At 45.0% G+C, this 23808-nt stretch overlaps 1 protein-coding gene across 2 annotated transcripts in view; it reads left to right on the top strand.

The window, feature by feature from the left end:
• Positions 1-23808, top strand: part of LOC144781580 (calmodulin-1-like) — a 59811-nt gene that overhangs the window by 15469 nt on the left and 20534 nt on the right. For both annotated transcript variants that reach the window (XM_078660494.1, XM_078660495.1), the window contains one exon: positions 21919-22062. In XM_078660494.1, coding sequence (XP_078516620.1) covers positions 21919-22062 — 144 coding nt within the window. The remainder of the gene's footprint in view (positions 1-21918; positions 22063-23808) is intronic.

Genomic DNA, 23808 nt, shown 5'->3' with positions numbered 1-23808 from the left:
TCATATAATCCTCCCGAATGGCACATTTTAAAAAAAAATGAACCTTACAAAAATCCACTATTTTTTGTTAGAATGATAGTTTTGTTAATCATCACTAGCGATATCAATTCTGACAATCTGGTAGCTTACCAAAGAAAGTTAATTTCTATGCCAGTGTTATACTCCAGACCTGATCAAAAAAACATCTCTCAGAATTTGGCTGCTCAGACCACAGTAAGCTGACTCTACTTGATCCATAATTCACCTACGGTGCCCACAATCTTAAAGGAGGGACCCTTGACTGGTGTTAAAGTGTACTCCACCTCCTCAAGATTGCAAAAGTGGGCACTTAGAACCTTTTTCTGAACTTGTTCTTATAAAAACCAGAGGCTACAATTAGGCTGCCCTGCCATCGCATTGCTGATAGGATTCAAATTACTGGTTTGCACTGCTGAAAGCAGCTCTACTTCCAGAAAAGTTTCTCAGTCCCAATGTGAAGGATTTCACCGGTGTCCAACATTGTGCAGCACCTTTCCAACCAAATCCCAAGGTAAACTTTTCACCAGGATGAACCTGGTACCTATATCCAACCTGTGCGCCATTGTAGGCTGCCTTATTTTTTAGTTTGACCAGGTCTAGGAAGACTGCTATTTTGACTTTAGAAAACTCCCCAAAAAAATCATATTTCCGGTTCTGTGATCTGCTTTTTGACTTTTTGGTGTCTATTTGTTCATTGAAATGTATGCTGTTTTATAAACTGGAATGGGATTTTTATTTTGTTTTCGGCTTAACTTTTTTGTTACTGATATATCATTTACACTAGTTCCTTTGAGTTAAGCCTGACTACGCTGTGCCACAGTTAAAGTAACCTAGCTGGACCTGCTACAGAATAGTGACATTATTACTTGCTGAGGTCCCCGTAACCACCCTAACTAATCATACACTTTCTCACATCAATTATTGATACCAATGTCAATGTGACTGTAACACACACTTAAAATGTAACACCTTTCAGTCTTCGATACTACTAAACTTTTAGAAAGGCCTCTCTCAAACAATCTGGGCAGATAGTCTATTGCAGAAAGATGAAGCCACCTACATTGCCTTCCATGCACCGAATGACTGTTTAGATAATTTCCCTTCAAACAACACCCTGCCATGCTCTCCCTTAACTTCTACAGCCAAGATCACGGCAAACTTGTACACAACTGAAAAACCATCCCTGTTAATGCCTGGTCAAATATTTCACCTGCAATGCAACCTTAACTCCCTTCTAGACCTGAACATAGCCTTCTAGCTCAATCAACGAAATTGGTCTCAGTGAAACAACTCCATAGAAAGAAGATACCTTTCTTCCTAAATGACCCAGTTACATGTTCAGTGAATGTTTTTCGATGCAGTCCGCCTTGAAACATGCACTGTAATCTACAATTGCCTAGCCGCATATGAATTGGGGTTCTTTGTCTTGATGGATATATGGTTCACAAAAGACTGTGCACGCCCAATTCATGAAGCAATGCCCACTGTATACAAGAATAAAGATGAAAAATGATCACCATAAATGGGCAAGAGACATAGCCACCTCCATAAGGATTACAACAAACTACCTTTTAGACCTTTGGCTCCCCTCCCCAAACCAGTCCAATACAACCTTTTGATTAACTAAGTTTACACTTGTATCCCCCTTACCATCAAAGCATTATTTACACTGGTAACTAGTGGCCAGAAGAATATCCTTTAAAGCTCTCTGCATCGTTCATTAGGCAATCCACGGGCGGGGACCTAGCTTCTTAATCTCATAATTAAGATTGTACAACCAGATGAGGAACCTGAGATCAAGAATGGCCCCACTGATAATTCCTGCTTACTGTAAAACCCGCATAGGAGGCAGCTGCTTCTCAGTACAGACATACAAATTATGGAATAAACTGCTGCAGAGCATCAGAAGTATCAACAATCATTTGCAATATAGAAGAGGCACATAGTCCTAGCTGTTCTCGTGACCATAACTCTAGCACCTGTAAGGCAACAATCCTGACTGGTGTGTACGTGCTGGGAACCTGTTCTGAATCTTTTTTTGCCTTCCACCTCGCGCATTTATACACATTGACATGATAATGTGTCGAGATTTGGAGTAAAAACTCTGGGCATCTTACACAACACCAGTACTCCATACTCATAACTGATGTCACCATCAACAACTTATCTTCATCCCTGCACTTTGAAATCAGAACTACTCACTCATGGTCTGCAAAGTAGTTTGGGCCTGGACAGGAGGTAGGAAAGCACTATAGAAATATGTTGTAAGACAACACAACAACTTTACTGCAAACTACCCATACCTTCCTGTTGGAATGCAGACTGTCAGAACTCTAACCGGTAGCCGTATGAGATGCTGTATTGAAGAGTGCTTTGATACAGAGTGAGGCGTATGAAACATTTAGTGCTAAAATATAATTCTCGAACTCCTGGTTATTATTTTTTATTTATTTGATTTCTAACATTGGTGTAACAAACATTAAACTGGATTATTGTAGACTGTTTTAATACCTGGTTTGATTAACCCAACAAACTTACTACACATTTCCCTTGTCGAAAACATGAACACCGTAAGCTTGAAATTGAGAGACGTTGGCTACAGATAATTATCAGGACACTGCCTAAATGGAGTCTCCTATTCATCTTAATCTGAAGTGATCCCATCACTAAGTTTTGTACCATGATCACAAGCAAGGTGAAAAGACGGAAGTCCTGATCTTTGGGGAAGGGCCGGACATCTGGTCGGGTGAGTGGTGGCCTGGCTCCCTGGGTACCTGTCCCACTCCTGTTCCCCATGGGAAAAATCTTGGAGTCATTATTGATAATTCCCTCTTCATGACTCTGCAGGTCTCAAGGACTGTGTCCACCTGCTTCGGGCTTATACATATTATAAGAAAAATATCCCAGTTTTTGTCTTTTGAAGCCCGAAAAAAGGTGGTTGTGGCCTTAATCATCATACCTCTGTGTCCCTCGCTACTTTATTTTGATCATTAGGACACATCTTAAAACGTGCACCTCAGTCCCTTCACCACATTAATTTGAGCATCAGAACATGCAACCCATAATGGTGCCAACATATAATCATCCAATAGACAAGGTAACCATCATAAGCCACACATGCTGAATGTAATTAGGGGCATTCACTCCTAGTTACCACAGCCAAATACATAATCAATTGAGATTACCCTTTCAAAATAAAGAATTATCTTCATTATTTATGGACAGCATGAAGAGGGGATCATTCATGTAAAATTCCTCCACAAAGCTAACCTACTTATTTACTGTCACTAACCGCCCAGAGACCATAGTTTAGTGAACCTTCAAACAATGCAGACAGCTATGGCCTACTTGCCGTGCCTAAACATGGCCTCTGTCTATCTGAATTCTTTACCAGCTCTGTCTATGACATATGTTGTTGTAGTTGTTGTAATCATACTTTTAGAGCGCAACTGTCACCCAAAGGGTATCCTGGCGCTTCGACCAAAACATTACCTACAGATGTTTAACACTACACTGCTCTCTGGGAAAAAAGTGACTTTTGAGATCCTTTTTAAAGGACAGAAGATCCTGTTTGCACCTTAGGGACATCGGTAAGGAGTTCCATAGTTTGGCGGCCGCAAAGCTGAAAGAGCGGCCGCCCATCCTCACCCTTTTTATCCTGGGAATTGTCACCAGGAACGCCGAGGAAGATCTCAAAGGCCTGGTGGGGGAATACCAGGAGAATAGATCTTGCAACATCACTGGCCCCGACCCGTGCAAAGCTCTGAAAACCAGACGGGAAGATTTATAACAGATCCGTTCTTGAACAGGGAGCCAATCAAGATCCGAAAGCGCAAGAGAAGACGAGGCAGACCGCGGTCGTGAAAGGGCCAACTTGGCTGCCATATTCTGCACCCGTTGCAACTTTGAGACCAGGTTATTGGGGACCCCCAGAAGCAGTGCGTTGCAGTAGTCTAATCTACTGAGGATGATACTACGCACTGCTTCCGTCCTTGCCGCGGGGGGAAATAACGGAAGAATTTTCCGTAACATGCGAAGTAATAGCATGCAAATCGCCGTGGTTTTATTGACGAAGGCATCCAGCTGAAGGCTAGGCGCGAACAGGACGCCTAGGTTGCGGGCGGAATCTGCCGCCGCTACCGTGCCTAGAGTAGAAGAAGGCCAAAACCCCTCGGGTAAAGGACGGGGCAGTCGGTCCAGTGAGCAATGGAGAACTTCGGTCTTTGCTCCATTGAACTGGAGCGAATTCTGGCGCAAGCAGTCCGCCGTTGCAGTCATGCAACGATGAAAGGATTCCATGGAAACCGCTTCCCTGCCCTCAAAAGAAAAAATAAGTTGAGTATCATCAGCATAATTTATAACAGAAATGCCAAATGACTTAATCAAACTTATTAGAGGGCGAAGATATAAATTAAAAAGAATCGGGCTGATTGCGGAATCCTGCGGCACGCCCTGATTTACATCTTTTATGGCTGATCGAAAAGGCGGCAGGGCCACAGATTGCTGCCTGTTGCGGAGATATGAGGCCAGCCAGTCCAGTCACCCCGGTTTCCCGGAGCCTGCCCAGTAACACCGCATGGTCAACCATGTCGAACGCGGCCGACATGTCGAGCAGCACCAAGAATGCTGCTCCTCCCATGTCGACACGCGATCGCAGGTCGTCCAGAACGGCCACCAAGGCAGACTCCGTTCCGTGGGCCGCCTGAATCCAAACTGGGCCACGTCCAGAAGATTGTTAGTTTCAAGAAAGCTGGACAGGACCCTAGTAACCAATTTCTCTAAGATTTTTATCGAGAAAGGCAAGAGAGAAATAGGCCTATAATTGGCCGGACATAACGGGTCCAAGGTGGCCTTTTTTAGCAGAGGAGTAACCACTGCCAGTTTCCAGCTATCAGGGACCGTGGCCGTGGCAAGGGACTGACAGCAGATGGAGTGGAGCGGCGGAAAAAGCTCCCCCTGAAACAGCTTCCAGAACCTATGTGGCAGTGGGTCTAAAGGGGAACCAGATGAGACGCTGTTAGCCAGTCCGCAAAAGTCCTCCAAAGAAGGAGTAGGAAAGCAGGTCAGCCGAGGCTGACTGCTTCCTCCTCAGGGGCCTCCCGAAACGTTGTACTAACTGGTTCCGCAGAACCAAGGACGAGGGGGCTGGTCAAATTGGAGGCTGAGAGGCCGTTCAGGATAACTTTAATTTTATCCTCAAACGCCAAGGCTAAGGAGTCCCATAGCTCCTGGGAAGCCGAGATGGTAGATAAAGCGCAGGCTGGGTTAGAGAGGTTCTTGACTAATTTAAATAGGGTTTGAGACTTATTACCTGCTTTAGCCAAGGTGTCCTCTAGGAATTTAGCTTTAGCCACCCTAATCTGTGCTTTATAATCCTGAAGGGATTTTTTTATAGAGCAGCTTATCTGCTTCCAGATAGTGCCTTCGCCAGACCCGTTCTGCCTGTTTACAGCGAAGTCGTTGCTGGAGCAGATCACTGGAGAACCAAGGGGTGGTTTTTAACGGCTTATCTTTCACCCTACGCAATGGAATCATCTTATCAAGCGACTCAAGGATGTGCTGGCAAAGGATGGAATAGCTTTCCTCCACATTCTGACCTAAGGAAAAAAACCCAGGCAGTAACGTGGGTAAATTAGAGCTCTTCAGCAGCCAAGACCATTGCCTACTAAATTTAGGCCTGCCTGGGACGCTATTGCTCAGCGAACCGGCTGGTAAAAAGATAAAAAAATTGATCAATGCATGATCTGTCCAGCATTGAGCCGCTACCTCTTTAATCGAGACTAGCGACTCAGTCGCAAAGATCATATCCAGAGTGTGACCTTGTACATGAGTAGAAGCGGATACAAGCTGCATGAGATGGAGATGTTGCACGCTTGGCAAAGTTCCCGATATGCAAGCTCATAAGGACCACCGGGCCATAAATTAAAATCGCCCAAGATTAAAAACCTGGCATGGGAGTTAGACAAGTCATAAATCAAGTCTATCTGATCTTGAAGAGATGAAGTTGCACTGGCAGGAGGACGATAACAAAGTAACCCCGCAGCCAGTGTTCCACTCTGATCTTTCAGAGAGAAACCCATGAGCTCAAAGCCCATAACCGGTTTGACTTCAAGATATGAAAGCGTGAGTCCTTAAAAATAAAGCCCACTCCACCACCCCTCCCAGTGGCTCGCGGGATATGCCTAATAGAGTAACCCGACGGGCAAGCCCAGCCGAGCTCCACACTACTCTCCGCTCTAGTCCAAGTTTCAGTCAGAAACAGGATATCCAACTGCAGTGATTCAATGAGGAGGGCCGTCTCTGCATGATGTTTGCAGAGCGATCGGACGTTAAGTAGTCCGCAGTTTACATTCACCAGTGGGGTCGCCGGGTAAGCTGATTGCTTAACCATACAAGGGTATTGATTTACCAGACAAAGTTCTTCCCTGGAGTAGACCAGGCGGGTTGGAGCAGCGTGTCCGGCGCGACCGGGCGCAAACGGGCTTACCTCTGGCGCACCGTCGCGTGCCCGCTTGTCTGTGCATCTCCTTATATTGAGTGCCGCGCGGGAGTCCTACGAGTGAAGCCACTGGACCCACTCTAAGATGGTGCCTAAAGTCGGCCCGAATCCAAGCACACCCACCCAAGATGGCGGCCAAACACCGCAAGCACTTCCCAAGAAGCCCTAGAGTCTAACTAAGCCCCGCAAATGCGGGTGGGACAACGATTATAGTGCAAGTGAGTGCCTGGCTGTATATCCCTCTAATACCCCCTAAGTACAGCTACAAGCGCTTACCAACGAAGTAGATAGCGCAAATTCCCAATAACGATTAAAAGTTATATAGAGCCACCCCCTCCAATCCACATGGCATGACCTATGTTTTAGGCTTTCTTTCTCTACCCCATGTTACAATCGGTTCCTTCCTCTTCTTCAATTTCCCTTTACTGTGACAATCCTTATACTTTCCAAAAAGACTGAGTCGATTTTGGCACCCGCTGTGTGTAGGAAGCTGGCTCTTAATATGATATACCACTATGTGGTTATATCGTGCAAAGAGTATAGAGATTCCCCCAGAAGTGTACAGGGCTCAATGTATACCCGAAGTGCTCTGTTTGTTGTAGTGTGGTCTAGCAGCCTTAGGCCTAACCTAGAGGAGTGTAAGACGTTTGTTATGCAAACAGGTATTCATAAATGGCACACTACTCAAAAAGGAGATCCACACCAATTTTATAAAAAAAAATAAGCTTCTTTCAAGATTTATTTTAAAGACCAAGAAATACGTAAAAAGAGAAGTACTTTTTTCATAAGAAATACTTTTCACTTTAAAGTGGACACAGTGCAATTTTCAGTTCAGCAAAGTTAACCTATGGGAGGAACACAAGAATGCAGTTTTGCAGGAAAGTATACAACTTAGCCTTCGTTTTTAGGATGAAGAATCGGCACAAAGCAAGGTTCAGGAACATAGCAAATCTGCACCTCCAGCGGCACAGGGGTGGATGGGTGCAGGGTTCAAACTCCGAATCTGGCACCAATGTTATCCAATGGAGAAAGGGGGTAATTGAAGAGATGCTGCTCACAGGTGAGTAACACAGTTTGGTAATCCGGTTTCCGGGGGTTAAGGTAAGCACAGGGCAGCACCAAACTTACACACTCAGTGATATCTTGGTGGCCGGGTGCAAAGTGCCAACACATTGGCGGGCACCCAATGCAAACCAAGGGGGGAGAGCAGTTTTGAAGAAAGGCTGCAGGCTCAGTCCAGGAACCTGGAGAAAGAAAACCCACAGCTGGCCAGGTAAGTAGAGATGCTAGAGGACGTAGGGACACCTTTGATCACGCTTCCCAAGGCACAGGGCCTTCAGATGCAGGGGTATCCCTGGGCGTCAACGTCTTACCAGGCAAGTCGCAGTCAGGGGGAATCTTCGAGTTGAAGGTGTAGGCGTCAAGGTGGAGTCCTGCATGGGTTAGCCCACAGTGGACCCTTGCTCAGAAGCACTGGGGACCACTTGGATTCGGGCTGAGGGCGTCTGGTGCGGAGGTGGGCCCGGCAGTGGTTTTGCGGTTCCTTAGGGCAGAGGTCTTTGTTCTTTCAAGTTGGTTTGTTCCGGACAGCTCTGGAGTCCATAGAAGATTTTGATCTTTGTCGAAGGAAGGCAGTCTTTCCAAGGCTCTAAAGGTCGCTGGGCTGCTGGACGGATCCTCTTTTGGCACAGGTTCATCAAGGGCTGCAGACAGGCCGGTAGGGCTGGGGCAAGGTCAGTTGGTGTCTGCAGTCTTCTCTGCTGGTGCGATGCTGTAGTGTCTGGCTCATTTTAGATAATCAGGAATCTGACTTCAAGGTCTGGGGGGGTGCTACCTAAATAGTAGATTTAGGAGTGTTACAAGGGAGTGACGGGTAGGAACCAATAGGTTCCTTACTTGGGGTGTCTACACCTATTTTGCCACCCTCCTGTGGAAAGGGGGGCATTGCCCTAGCCCCAACGTCTTCAAGATGGTGGGCACTGAAATATGTGCTTCACTTTCCTCCAGCACCTGAGGGGTGGAGTTGGCAAAGGGGGGCACACCTTTTTTTTTTTTTTTTTTTACTCACTGAGTTTTCCCACCAGTTCTTCCGCCAAAAGTGGGGTTTTAAACCATGGGCTGCCATCTGCTGCTAGCAGCAGAGGCTGGGGTCTCATTACAAAGGTAGCAAGGCCTTTGAAGCTTCCTTCTCGAGCACTGTGCTCATCCTGGGGGAGGAGGTGTTGCACCTCCGCCCAGGATGGGATTTTTCTCTGGCCTCAGAGAGCAAGGGGTTTTGACCCAGGAGTCCAGAAACATGTCTGGTGGTGGCAGGCTATGTGGAGGCACTCCGAGATCACACCAGGGTGCAAAGGTTTTCAGGGGGCACCTCTGAGGTGTTCCCCATGTTTCAATAAATCCCACACTGGCATCAGTGTGGATTTATTGAGAGGAGTTGTTTGGTACCAAGCACTGCTGGGTTCAGTAAAGCCATCATGGTGCTGGGGAACTTGAGTTGTCAGTTCCAGCCCATGTACTCTCTATAGCTTCATTGGCACGTACAAAATTAAGAGTAGACTTCAATATTGTTGGGGCATATCTGCTCATGCAGATATAGCCACACCTGAGATATGGTGAACACTGCCTTAGGGCTTTTAAGGCCTGCTAGAGTGGTGCCTTACCTATACCTTAGGCAGTGCTGCTTGGCATGGCACACAAGCAGTGTGCTATGCCGACTTTGTAATTTTTCTCTGCACCAATGCAAGCAGGCTGCAGTGGCAGTTTGCATGGCCTTGGTGAGGGGTCCTTAGGAGACCCTCTTCAGTCCCAATAACCTAGGAACCAGGATACCATCTACTGGGGACTTACAGGGGGGGTCTGAAGTGCCAATCGTGGTACAGTTATAGAGGAGCTCTGGCACAGAGGACCTGGTTGGCAGGGACCCTTTGCATTTTCAATCAAAATCACATCATTTCCAGGCAAAAAGTGGGGGGCTAAACATGTCAAAAGAGGCACTTGCCCTCACTATGTACATCTTGCAACAAGTACAGCTGACCACGTTTATTTAACAAAGACACATTCTTACTCTGCTGTCCCTACTTCTCCACAAACTCTGCCTAGCCACACCTTGGTTCACCTTTCTCTCACCCAACACTCTTCACTCCAGTGCCACATTGCACAGTTTGCCTCAGTCCATCCTTTATACATGCTGTATCTTGTTTCAGTTCCTCCCTACTGCGGCAGGAGGGAGCCAATCAAGGTCTGACACCAGGTGCTCACCTTATATGGCAGGTCTTTGCTCGGTGCCTGCCAGAGCTACTATCTACTGGCCTCGCTGTCTTTGCTTTGTGTCTTCCAGAGTTTCTCTGGTGACCTGGCTCTGATCCAGTATCAGCAGTGCTGCAACATCCCACAATAATCTCTAAAACCCGGAAGTGTGGTGTATTGTAGGTGGGGCTGTTTGTCAAGAACAGGGTGAGGCAAGCTGGTGATGAGTCAGTCAGCTCCTTCGGTCATGGTGTCAAGGTTGGGAAGCAACAATATTGAGAATTATTCTGTTATAATTTGCATAATTCCACGGTGCTTCTCTCCCATTAGGCTTTCTGCATATTTGTACTTCTGGAGCCTTGCCTCTAAATAAAAGTGCAAACAGCAGGAAAATTATCCTTCTATCTTCTCTGAAGGTTTCCACTCTTTGCTCTTCTCAAACATTCCTCGGGCTATATTGGTGCACAGTCATGAGCCTGTTAACCCTTTTTGCCTCAATATATTTACTTCTTTAAACCAAATGTGCGTGCATGTGTTTAGAACAGCCCAAGGGTGTTCACCAAATGTTTAGCAGTGTAGCTGCACATCTGTGAAGAAATGCAATACACTTCTTCCTATAACTAGTCGATTGATGGGTGAAGAGCAGCAGCGGGCAAGGCCTAGCACTCACTCACGTATCGGTGTTTCTGTTACAGAGAGTACGGTTGACACTGAAAGCGAGAAAATCTCATGTAGAGCCAAAAATCCATCATTTTCTAGGAGCTGTGCTAAATGCCATCAGAAGGAAAACCTACACAAACCAAGAAAGGGTGGTGCCATTCTAAAGGCGGTTACCTCTTTTTCAAATACCATGTCCCCTTTCAGAGAGGACTGTATTGAAATCGTTGGAGATGGCTTCAAATAGCTTCATAGGCAAGATTGTACACAAGTCCACTGCAAGAGGGTCTAGTGAGGCAGTGGTCGTAAGTGGAGGGTCTTTGGAAAGATCTAATGATGGTACGGCCCAGAGTTCAACACACATTCTTAATAATGGAAGTGGAAAAACAAGAACTTGTTGCAGGGCAGGCCATTTCTTGACTCTGTCACAGGTGACCATTACCACAGACCTCTTCAACATGGGGTAAGGATCACATCTCAAACGCTTGACTGTTAGGGGTACCAGGGTTTGATAATTATTTACCCACGTAACAGCGATTCAATTTGCACTCGGAGAATGTTACACACTCTGGTCAAGACAGACCTTATAAAGACAGACCACTTGATTGGGTGGGAAGGGCTGGGGGGGTGTTTGCTTCCTCTACTCCTCTGTCCTCATGAGCCCAAAGAATTTGCCAATTGAACATTTGCGATCAAATGCAGCTCCTGGCAGAGCATAAACCACAGGTGGAAAATGACTGCAGGCTTACTAAGCAGGACTTATCAACAAGTCCTGGAATGGGAGTTGAATAATCAACTACTACAAATGCACTTTTAAAAATGGGGCACATCTGCAATAGATGTGACCACCGCCATAAAGAAAAAAAGGGCAAAACGCCTAAACTTCACCTTTAAATACCCACATCCGCAGTCCATGGACAATGCACTAGGGATAAAGTGGCGAGGGATCTTTGCCTATGTTTCTCCCCTGCTCTGATTCCAGATGTGGTCAGGAAGATGAGACAAACCTCTGACTCTCATTCTAGTCTCGCTGATGTGGGCGAGACAGCCTTGGTATTCATTGCTTCTGGAAGAGTTATTTCACCCACACAAGAAACAACCCACAAGACCAGACCTTTTTTACACAGCATCATGGTCAACTCAGACATCCAAACCTCAAGGAATGAACCGAACAATCTGGCACCTGAGGTCCTAGAGTTTGGTTATTTACTACTCCTTCAGGAATGTATGCAAATCCTGCACAAACCACGTAATCCACGTAATCCAATCACACAAGTGTGTTAACTGCAAAGTGGAAAGGTTTGTCCTTTAATGCTTACGTACACAGGTAGGACACACTTGAAGCATCAGTGCTGAATATCATTTATCTTATCTACTGCACCTATAGAAAGCTTGATTGGCAGACACTTCTGTTCAATTATATTTCGCTTGGTAGCTCCATACATGCAAAACAGAGAACACCCTTCCCTGTTCAAAATACCTGTTGTGAAAGCCTTAATGGAGGTTCCTAAAAAAGATACCCCTCTTAGAACCTGAATGGCCCACACTTGGAACCATAATTTTGTACTTATAAAACGTAAGGGAATTCCATGTGAACTGATACACTCCTGCAGTTCCTGTTGTGGAAAGTAGCCTTTCCATTTGCAGTAACTTCGTCAAAGAGAGTTGGTCACACGCCGCACTAACCGTGGAGAACCTCTCCATATAAGGTCACTTGGGTAGTCATCCTCTGGCCAAACCAAAGGTGTCTATAGAAGATAATGTTAGAGGCATATGAGCTGCAGATTCTACACTTTGCATTAGATCGCCACCTGGTGTTGGGCTCAGATGATTGCATGTTGTTGTCCTCTTGGAAGAAGTCTTTTGTAGTCACAAGATAGGTGACTCCTCCCTTGGACGATAGTGCACATGGGCATCGGCTCCATCCTTAGATTGGTTTTTTCCACCACTGGGTTCGGATGAAATTTTTCCGCTCAGGTTCGAAATCCTACTTGTCAAGTACTTCGACGCGTAAAAACGTATTCAAACTTCACCTATCTACTTTCGATATCGACAAACATCATCTCGACTCAGTCAGCTCGATTCCGGTCGTCGACGCGGGCCGTGTGGCCTATCCACGCCGTGAGGCCTACACCTCATGGAAAGGACGCCATTCAAAAAATGCCCCAAGTGTGGAGCAAAGTTTCTACACAGTGACCACCACGAGGTCTGTAACCTGTGCTTATCGCCAGAACACGACGAATCCAGCTGTACAGCCTGTGCGTCCTTTTGATCCAAGAAAACCATTCAAGATCGGAGGGCCCGTCAACACGACATGCAGAGATCCGCTCCGGAACCGGTGGATATCTTTGACGAAGAGGTTCCGCTCATTCCCGAAGAGGATTCAGATGATCTCCAAATCGTCGTATCAGAGGCAGATGACTCAGATGACTCCATACCATCGGGTCAGCGCGTGAGTGCTACTGCCCCTGCCCCATATACAGCACCCAAATCGAAGGCAATGGTCAACACTCCGCCTCCGGGGCCCAGTCGTGACCGAAAAACCACTTTAAAAACCCCGCCATTGAGCCCGGCTCCGAAGAAAATGCTCAAGCCTTCCAGTAGCTCTTTACCAAGCAAGCCGCACAGGCCGATCCCACCACTTCCCTTGGCACCGAAAGAAGTCTCCGAAACCATCGACTTCTAAAAACAAACCTATGAAGCCAGCGTCTGACGCCTCGAAGTCAAAAGACACCGGCTTCCACTCTGAAGCCATTATCTTCGGTACCTAAACCTACAAGGCCTGATTCCGATTTGCCCAAGCCCTCGAAACAGCCTACGAGTCCGAAAACAACACCTTCGGTGCCGAAATCTACGCCAAAGGACCCTGTAATAACGCCTACGGCTAAAGACAAGCAGCAACCACGCCCTGAACCGAAAAAATCAGCGCCAGTAAAGGTTCCGCAATCAGAAGAACTTTTTCAACCTGATCCTCTACAAAAGAAGATCTACATTGACCCTAAAACAGGTGCTGTGTCCACTTCACCACACAGGAAGAGGAAATTGGACACACCACCTGCAGTGCCTGTCGTCAAGAAGGACTCTGCCACATCTCCTATGCACCCTTCTTCTCCTATACTTCCTTCATCTCCTGTTCCTCCTAACAATTCACCTCAAATTTCTCTTGAACACACTCCTCTTCATTCTTCACATTCACCTCAAAATGACGAGTATAGCCTAGGGGGTGAGATGGACCCAGATGAGCCTTTCCCATACCCTATTGATGATCCAGACTGGGAGTACCCAAACCCACAAGATGTGCCAAATATTCCTGACCCACAGTCATACCCATCAAAGCCTTCTCCCCCAGAAGATATTAGTTTTGGGCACTTGCTGAATAGGGCTGCCATTTACCATGGGGTCACTATGCATTCAGCTGAGGCAGAGGAAGAATGTTTGTTAGATACTTTTGAACAATCGCAAAGGTCTGTTGCAATTCTTCCTATGATTAAAGGGGTCATCAAACATGCTCCAGAGGTATTTAAAGATCCTGTACGTGCTAAGATCCTAAACCAGAGAATTGAAAAAAGTACAGGCCTGCTCCTGGGGATCCAGCCTACATTAAAGGACAACTACCCTTAGATTCACTAGTTGTCTCAAATGCTAGAAAAAGGGCAAACTCACAGACATCCGGTGAAGCGCCTCCACCTGATAGTCTAAGGTGATAGATGCTTCAGGCAAGAGAATAGCTGCGCAAGCTACCAATACATTGCGTATAGCTAACACACAAGCCCTCCTTGCAAGATACAACAGGGCTCATTATGACCAGTTAGAAATACTACTACAACATTTACCTGACCAATATAAGGCGCAGGCAAATGACCTTCTACAAGAAGGCAAATTAATTTCAAATGCCTTAATCAAGTGTGCACTTTTTGTAGCAGACACTGCATCTAGAGCTGTAAACACTAGTATCCTACTTAGACGTCATGCGTGGCTACGCATTTCAGGATTTAAGCAGGAAGTGCAAACTACCATCTTAAATCAGCCATTTAACCAACATCAATTGTTTAGACCAGAGGTAGTCACAGTACTTGAGAAACTGAAAAAAAGATAGATACAGCCAAATCTATAGGAGCTTTGCAGTCCACACAAGCTAGAGGCTCCTTTAGTCACTCCTTCTATAGAGGAGGCTCCAAGCCAACTGGAGCAGACCATACAGCCTCCTTCAAGTCCAATACACAAACATCCTCTAGTAAAGGATATCTTAGAAGAGGCTATAGAGGCAACCACAACAAGGGAAGCGGTTGGGGTAACAACAGTAGTCAAACCTCTTCCACCACAAAACAGTGACTTCCCTCTGCTCCCCGAACAGCATTCCGTTCCTGTGGGGGGCAGATTAACACACTTCCTACCTGTCTGAAATTCCATCACAACAGACAGGTGGGTATGACAAATTATCCAGTATGGCTACTGCCTCGAACTTACAGCTACCCCTCCACACATACCACCCAGGCAGCGTCCAATGTCTGCAGAACACCTTATTCTGCTCAAACAAGAAGTCCTATCACTTCTTCAAAAGGATGCTATAGAAATAGTTCCTTTACAACATCAAGGAACAGGGGTTTACTCACTGTATTTTCTAATACCCAAAAAGGACCGGACACTAAGACCAATTCTCGACCTCAGACCCCTCAATCATTATATACAATCAGATCATTTTCATATGATCACTTTACAACAAGTGCTCCCATTGCTGCAACAGGGCGACTTCCTTACAACACTAGATCTAAAGGACGCCTACTTCCACATTCCTATACATCCTTCTCACAGGAAGTATCTACGGTTTGTACTGGAAGGACAGCATTATCAATTCAAAGTCCTTCCATTCGGGCTAACAACTGCACCAAGAGTATTCACAAAGTGCCTAGCAGTAGTAGCAGCACATCTCAGAAGACAACAGATACAGTTCTTCCCTTATCTAGACGATTGGCTCATAAAAGCAAAGTCATTCAATCAGTGTGTCCAAAACACACGTCAGACAATTCAAACATTGCACGACTTAGGGTTCACGATCAACTACACCAAGTCGCACCTACAGCCCTCTCATGTACATCAATATTTAGGGGCTACAATAGACACGTCTACAGCTCTAGCGTATCCCAGGCCAGCAACATCAACACACTCTCCCAGCCAGAGTGTTCATGAGTCTAATATGCATGATGGCATCTTGCATTTTCATTGTACCATATGCAAGACTACAAATGCGTACGTTACAGGAATGTCTAGCACAAAAGTGGAATCAGGCTCCAGGGCAACTAACAGACCTGGTTTTGGTAGACAGCCGCACACATTGCTCTCTGCAGTGGTGGAACACCAAAAACTTGACAAAAGGGCGGCCGTTCCTTGAACCTTTTCCACGAATAGTTCTCACAGGATGAGGAGCCCATCTCCTACATCATAAAACTCAAGGCAATGGACCATACAACAAAGATTGTTCCATATCAATCACCTAGAGCTGCTAACAATATTCTTAGCACTCAAAACATTACAAGTACAAAACAAAGCTGTCTTGAACCGGACGGACAACATGACAGCTATGTACTATATACAAAAACGGGGGGGGGGGGGGGGGACACTCTCTACAACTGTCCCAGCTTGCACAGAACATTTGGAGATGGGCCATTCCACAAAACATATATCTGTTAGCAGAACACCTTCCAGGAGTTCACAATCCGATGGCAGATCTGTTAAATCGACAGACACCACAAATTCACGAATGGGAACTACATCCGCAAGTTCTTCAACCATTCTTTCACAGGTGGGGTCATCCAGACATAGATCTGTTCGCCACACACGAAAACGCAAAATGCCCAACCTTCGCCGCCAGGTTTCCACACCCGCTATCCAGGGGCAATGCGATATGGATGAACTGGTCAGGCAGATTTGCGTACGCTTTTTCGCCACTACCACTAACAGTGCGCAAGCTTCGGTAACAGTCGCTCAAACTAATTTTAGTAGCTCCCACGTGGGCACGCCAACCGTGGTATACAACTCTGCTAGAACTAAGCCTAGTTACACACCAAAAGCTACGTCTCACACCATCCCTGCTAACGCAGAACCATGGAGACATCGGACATCCAGACCCAAATCAACTGAATCTGGCGATTTGGCTCCTGAAGTCTTAGAGTTTGGTTATCTTAACCTACCACCAGACTGTATGAACATCATTAAAGAGGCCAGGAGACCTACAACTAGAGCTTGCTATGCTGCTAAATGGAAAAGATTTGCCATTTATTGCAACAATAACCAAATTGATCCCCTGGATGCTTCTATACAAAATATCACTTGCTACCTTCTACATTTACAAAGATGTAACCTGGCATATTCATCCATACGCCTACATCTTGCAGCAATTGCAGCATATTTACAAAATAGACCACATCTGTCTCTTTTTAGAGTGCCTGCTATTAAAGTATTTATGGAAGGATTAAAAAGAATAATCATTCCCCCCAGGTTACCACCCTCTCCAGTGTGGAACCTAAACGTTGTTCTTGCAAGGCTCATGGGACCGCCTTTTGAACCTCTACACAAATGTGAACTGCAATTCCTCACATGGAAAACCGCTTTCCTTATTGCTATTACCTCTTAGGAAAGTAAGTGAGATACAGGCTTTCACTATACAAGAACCATTCTTACAATTACACCCTAACAAGGTGGTTTTAAGAACTTCCAAAAGTCATTACTCCTTTTCATTTAAACCAATCTGTAGAGTTACCTGTGTTTTTCCAAAACCCTGACTCTGTAGCAGAAAGAGCTCTACACACACTAGATGATGTTAAAAGAGCTCATATATATATATATATATATATATATATATATATATATATATATATATATATATATATAACCAAATCCTTTTGTAAAACATAGCAATTGCTTGTATCTTTCTCTCTGCCACATAAAGGCAACCTCATCTCTAATGCTGGAATTGCAAGGTGGATTGTAAAATGTATACAAATATGCTATCAAAAAGCAAAACATACATTAACAGTTCTTCCTAGAGCGCACTCCACACGCAAAGTAGGAGCCTCTATGACTTTCTTAGGGAACATTCCCCTAGAAGACCTCTGCAAGGCAGCAACATGGTCTACAACACACACCTTCACTAAACACTACTGTGTTGATGTGCAAGCCAAGCAGCAAGCTGCAGTAGGCCAAGCTGTTCTAAAAACTCTTTCAACCTACTGCAACGGATACAGGTGACCACCGCTAGGGGAGACACTGCTGCACAATCGATGCAAATTGTAGAATCTGTAGCTCATATGCCTCGAATGGAAAATGCTACTTACCAGTATGCATCTGTTCTTGGCATGTAGAGCTGCAGAGTACTACACGCCCTCCCGCCTCCCCGGGACCTGTATCTGTTCCAGTTTTATCTTAATTAGATATACACGCATGGACATCCTTTCTTTACTTCTACTAACTCCATAATTTCCCATCATGGCAAAAAACATTCTAAGGATGGAGCCGATGCCCATGCACACTATCGTCCAAGGGAGGAGACTCCTATCTCGTGACTACAAAAGAATTCTTCCAAGATGACAACATGCAATCATCCGAGCCCAACACCAGGTGGCGGTCTAATGCAAAGTGTAGTACTCTGCAGCTCTGCATGCCAAGAACAGATGCATACTGGTAAGTAGCATTTTCCTTCCCCTTTCTGTATCAGTCAGGCAGTTGATTTGCCTATCTTCTTCCTATGTCCATCAATATTGACAAAAAGGGCATTGCACACAGTAGATGTCAAAAAGGCACTGATCTATTACACAAACAGGACCAAATCCATCCTACAGACTAAGCAACTGTTTGTTGCGAACACTCGTTTCGGAAATCGCATTTCGAAAATTGGAATTGCGAGATATAGTAAAATGCATGCAGTCATGGTACGGTAAAGCAAAACTCTGGCTGTTCCTAAAGCACATTTCACTAAAGTGAAGGAGCAAGTGTGGCCTCTTAGGAAACATTCCAATAGCGGATATCGGCGCCGCGGCCAGGGCGACTGACTCTGGAATCTGGGGATCAGGGTTCGATCCCCGGCTCCGGCGGCAGGTTAGCCCAGCACCATGCTACTCTGGGCAATAGCTTGCTTAATCTTTCCGACGGCCCCCCAGCGCCTAGAGACCCTAACGGGTGATTGTGCGCTATACAAATGTGGATTATTATTATTATATCTGCAAAACTGCTACATTGCCAACACCACACACATTTAGTTTGCACTACTGTGTATATATTCAAGCCCAATATTATCTGCTTGCTAGCCATTGCTTACAGGAGTAACTGCTTATGTGTATGCAGGATATGTGCACTTATGGCAGCATATTCTACAAATTAAATTTTTTACTTATCCTGTAACTATTGATTAACCCCTTCGGCGCTGATGACGAGCTCAGCTCGCCATCAGTTACGCCGCTCGCACGCTGATGACGAGCTCAGCTCGTCATCTAACGCGGCTTTTTGAAAAAACCGCGTAGCGCGAAAATCGCCGCAGCGCGCCTGCGGTTAACATGCATACACGTCTTCCTGATTAACATGCACGCATGTCTCCCTGGCAGTGAGCAATGATCGAAGATGCTGGTTATTACAGTGACCGTGCACAGCACACTAATCCCTTTTGCCACGCTACTTATTCGTACACTGTGAAAAACAGTCTGAGGTGAGGTTTTTATCCTGGTGCATTGTAGGTTAATGGAGGAGTGACACGATCTCTTGAGACCGAAGATGTGTTCTTAGAAAAACATATTGCAACCAACACTAGATGCCATAGTATGGGGCACTTTAAGCTACAAATAGATGGGTACAGGATAAGTAACATTTTGCTTTTGTTTCTTTATATATTGTGCAGGTATTCCAGATTAAATATTTGTCACATATTAGTTATTGACTTGACTTTGCAGAGATATTGGTACACCTGTTAAGTGTAACTCATGACTTCACAAACATTAACTTTGATGTAAAAATACCATTGTGCAATATTTATTATAAGGACAGTCCCAAGCCCCACTTCTTCCGGATTTCTTTGTTGGGGAGCAAGTATTGGTAGGGGGAATCCACAAAGTTTTCGATCAGAGCAGCCCCCTTAGGTTTACTTGTGCCTCTTCAAATAGACAGAGGATCCCTGCATTGCATTCTGAGGTGAAGGTCGGCCTTACAGATGCCTCTCTGGGGCAAAAAACTGACTGTAATTAGTTGACCATTAGAACTTGACACTCTAGACACTGATTGGCAGTTGGCATTAGCCAAAATGCCTCACTTTGGAAATATAAGTTGGTGTTCCCTGTACTTGGACTTGCAGGGTCTCCCTGGTGCTGTGGGGCATACTTATGGTGGGGCCGGTTTGTGCTTATTTTTCCTGTCTGGGATGAAGTTGGAAGGGTCAGCTGGCACCCGACCGGTCAAAAGAGGCTCAAGATGCTGAAGAGAGCCAAGACTACTTCTGTGTCATTCACCACAAACTCAAGGGAGGGCCACTGAAGAATCAAGCTAGACAAATGCCGCTATTTGAGTGCCCCTAATGAACACATCAAACCCCTCTCCAGAGATGAAAATGTGTTACTTGAGAGTTCTATTGACTGTTGAAGCATGCACGTGAAACAACTTGACTCCGCCTGCCGAAGAGAGTCTCTGCTTATACCAATATCTGTTATTTTCATTGTTATTTTCAATACCTTTCTAAAAGCATAGATCCAGCACCTGGTTGGCTAGTCTGCTAGACATAGCCAGAGACCTCTTGTGGTTTATTCTAAGCCTGTTGTGCTCTTGGGCTGTCAGTTGTGATCATCTTGAATCCCTGAGGTTGACGTACCTCCCAGATGTACTTGTGTCCACAAATACACACACTCCTACCACCATATCATTACCTCCCTTCCTCTCTCCCCAAATGTAATTGTTTCTGTTTGCATATACCAACAACGCTGTACTTGCCTTTTATGATCACTTAGCTTTGTGCTATTTAGCTATTTGCATACCATTAACTTTGTGAACATTTTTAGTTTCAAAATTATAATCATCTCTTTAACAATAGTCTGTTTAAAGTTTTTTATATGTTAGCTGTTTGTAGACCTTGTGTTCATGTGTTTGTAGTGCATTACGAACCCTTGTTTCATTGCTATAGTATAGTAATCATCTGGTTTAACTGACTACTAGTTTCAATCTGAGAATACTTTTCTAGGTGTGACATTATATGATCATTGTATTATTGCTCTGGTTTTGATTATTATTTTGGGTGCTTTCTATGTTTTAAATTACTGTTAATACTGTAAATATCTTTAACGTGTACACAGTAGTAAGTGTTATTTTACAACCTTTGAAAGAGTCTTTATTTATTTTTTTACAACTGTTCTACTGTACCTAGACCCTTCACTAACCTCGATTTATACCTTGTCTATTCACTCATGTTTACTAAAGAGACAGGAAGCTCAAGTGAGACACTGTTGCCAACTTGGTCTCTTGAGTGCTGGTTGCCCTGCCTGCCAGTTTCCTCTCCTTGAGAGTAGTGAGGCCCCTGTGGTTTGGTGATCTGGGGAACCGAATATGATGATGAGGCTAGCAGTGCGAGCAAAGCCTGCGCCTTAGAAAACATGTTATTGTAGTCCAATAGTTTCAGCTCTTAATATATCCTGCAGTAGAAAGGTATCTGATTATGGAAATCAAAGAGCTTGAGTTGAGAATATGGAGTGTCAAGGCACTCAAAGAGCAGTGTTTAGTTGGTGACAATGGAACAAAACTTTACTGAATAATTAAGGTACACAAAAGTCCTCAGCATAGTTTTGCAAACATTGCATGTTTTCCCGTGAACTCCACAGCCATGCAAGTTTATTGGAGGTACTCACGTTTTTTGGAGGCGAGACACCAGAGCTGGGCTTTGCACAAGAGGGTATTCCATACTTCTGGTGACTCTCCACGCACACTACGTGAGGAATCACAGTAGTAGTAGTAGCAGCATACCCTGTAGTTGGGACAGGGCTCTTTACATTTACCCCTATGGGGGGTGGGGCGCATATTGTCTGAGCAGTTCCATCTAAATGGGGTCCTTAAACTTCATGTCTTGGACGTGTGTGGAAGGTCTCTGGCAGTATGTGTGCAGTAACACCTATGGGCGGTGTGTGGATTACACATGTGTTGATCAAGAGATTGGTTGCATTTGTATGGGACTGATGAAGTCCATTCCGGACACTGGAGGCTGCACATGCACTGTTTTCTCCATCCCTAGACCCGTTTATCTCCATGGGAGTGGGGGGCGGCAATCAGAGCCCCTTTGATATAGGCACACCTTTAGCTTATTTGTATGGTTTTATGAAGAATTGTATCCAAATCTGAGACTTTGGCAAACCTGTCGGTAGTCTAATTTACTGTTTTTAATGAAGCTGAACTGCTTTTATGCGTAACAGTCTATTGGGGCCTGCTACTTTTATTACATAATCTGATTTTTGCATTAAATGTCCAATTTCTGTTTCCAGAGTTCAAGGAGGCCTTTTGCCTTTTTGACAAGGATGGCGATGGCACCATCACCACCAAGGAGCTGGGCACTGTGATGAGGTCGCTGGGACAGAATCCCACTGAGGCAGAGCTGCAAGACATGATCAATGAGGTCGATGCAGATGGTGAGTGTTTGGTTTCTTCCCCTTTTACCAGTTGCCACTGTAGAGTCAAAGGAAAAGCATAATCAAATACTCAGGTGCACTTTCCTTTCTGGCAGCCAGGTGCTTCAGTCAGACCGTGAGCAGGATGGTTAACACAGGATAGATCTATTAGATTGACACTTCACACCCTATTTGTGGCCAAATCTACAAGCCCAATAACTGTAAGCATCCTTAGAAGGAATGCTGAATTAGTTCATGGTTTATTACCTAGTTATATCCATGCCATGCCAGGCGCAGCTTAAGGGTGCCACCCCTCTCCAGGGACCAGACTCATCCTGTAGCCTGATAATGTTATGCCCACAGGCTTGTTTGCAATTTCATGAAACGTGTTTAATTCTGCCCTTGTGTCGCTCTTTCGGTCTGATATGCTGCCCTTTAGAAGTCTATACATGCACTTTTGCTGCCCCTCTCTCTTCTGCCCAGTCTCCATTCATGTGTTTCTGCAACCAGGAGCTTTGTGCCATTGTTCTCTTACTGGTTCTTCAAAAATAAATGTTGCCAATCTAACTGTGGCGTCTGATTCCAACACGTAAATTAAGTCACTCTCAAGTTAGTTGTCAGTTCTGTTAATTCTTCTTGCGATACAAAGTATTTCCCACATCTGTCTTGTTGGTTTTCAGTAAAACTATAAGGCTGGTGAGTCAGAGGGAAAATGTGACTTTCGGTTCATGTTTTCTCAGATGGCACCAAATAGAATGTCCTTTTTTAAAGCTAGTGCTTTTTTGTGGAACTCCCTTGTGCTCTGCAGTTCATAAAGTGGAATTGTCATGGAATTGATAATTAACTAGGTAAATGTCTCGTATCAAGTAAAGCAGCGGAGTGTGGAAGTACTGAGCCACTATATTGTCTGTGAGAAATGGTGGAGCAGATTTTGAGGGACAGCTTCTTTTCACGTCTGTGACCTTCTGTTCTCTTTATCACCTATGATGAGCTGTCACACATGCAGTATATTGTGTAGCCAGATGTTGTGTTAGTGAAGGATTGTTTGATCTCTTCCAGGCTACACTGGTGCTGGCTGCGCCTCATCCCTAGTGTGTTTTGCAATGAAAACTGTTCCCTCTAATTCTGTCCAATATGTAACTCTTTGTACCCATTTGGCAGTTGCTGGTGCCTTGACCAGTCTTCATGCCAAAGCAATAACTTTCTTAGCTAAAACCAGAGCATGGTCTAAAAAACTCATTTACATGCTTCTTTTTACCATGCGAGGAAAAGGTCCAGCAGGCATGGCTCCAGTCTTGATAACCTTTACTCTTGAATGTCCTCTCCTGAATTGTAACTGGACTCCAATATGTTGCCACGGCTGACATGACCACAACGTGATAGAAGTCCACCTTTGAATCCTTGCATATGGGATATTCTGCCACAAGGACGGGTATATTTTAGCATGTCATTTGGGGGTAAGGTATGCTTGATGTAAGATGTTAACTGCTGGAGCTTAAATGTTGCATTAGTGGATGTTTTAGTAGTGAGAGATCAGCTTCTAGTCCTCCGTAAGTTTACCGTTAATGTCAGCTGACCATTTGTTCCACAGAAACAATAGGTCGGGTAGAGTTTTATCGAAGAGAATTCTATGGGTGCCTCTCCTTTACTGTTTCCCATAGTCCGAAATGGACTCTGGATATCGCTACTCTGTGGCTCTGCTAAGGTGTCATCCCTCTACATAGAATTTATAGTCCTGATTAACCTTCTGTGTGCCAGAAAATGCCC

Source organism: Lissotriton helveticus, chromosome 9 (genome assembly GCF_964261635.1).
Source record: "Lissotriton helveticus chromosome 9, aLisHel1.1, whole genome shotgun sequence".
Taxonomy (NCBI): Eukaryota; Metazoa; Chordata; class Amphibia; order Caudata; family Salamandridae; genus Lissotriton; species Lissotriton helveticus.
This window is presented reverse-complemented; position numbering and strand designations above follow the sequence as displayed.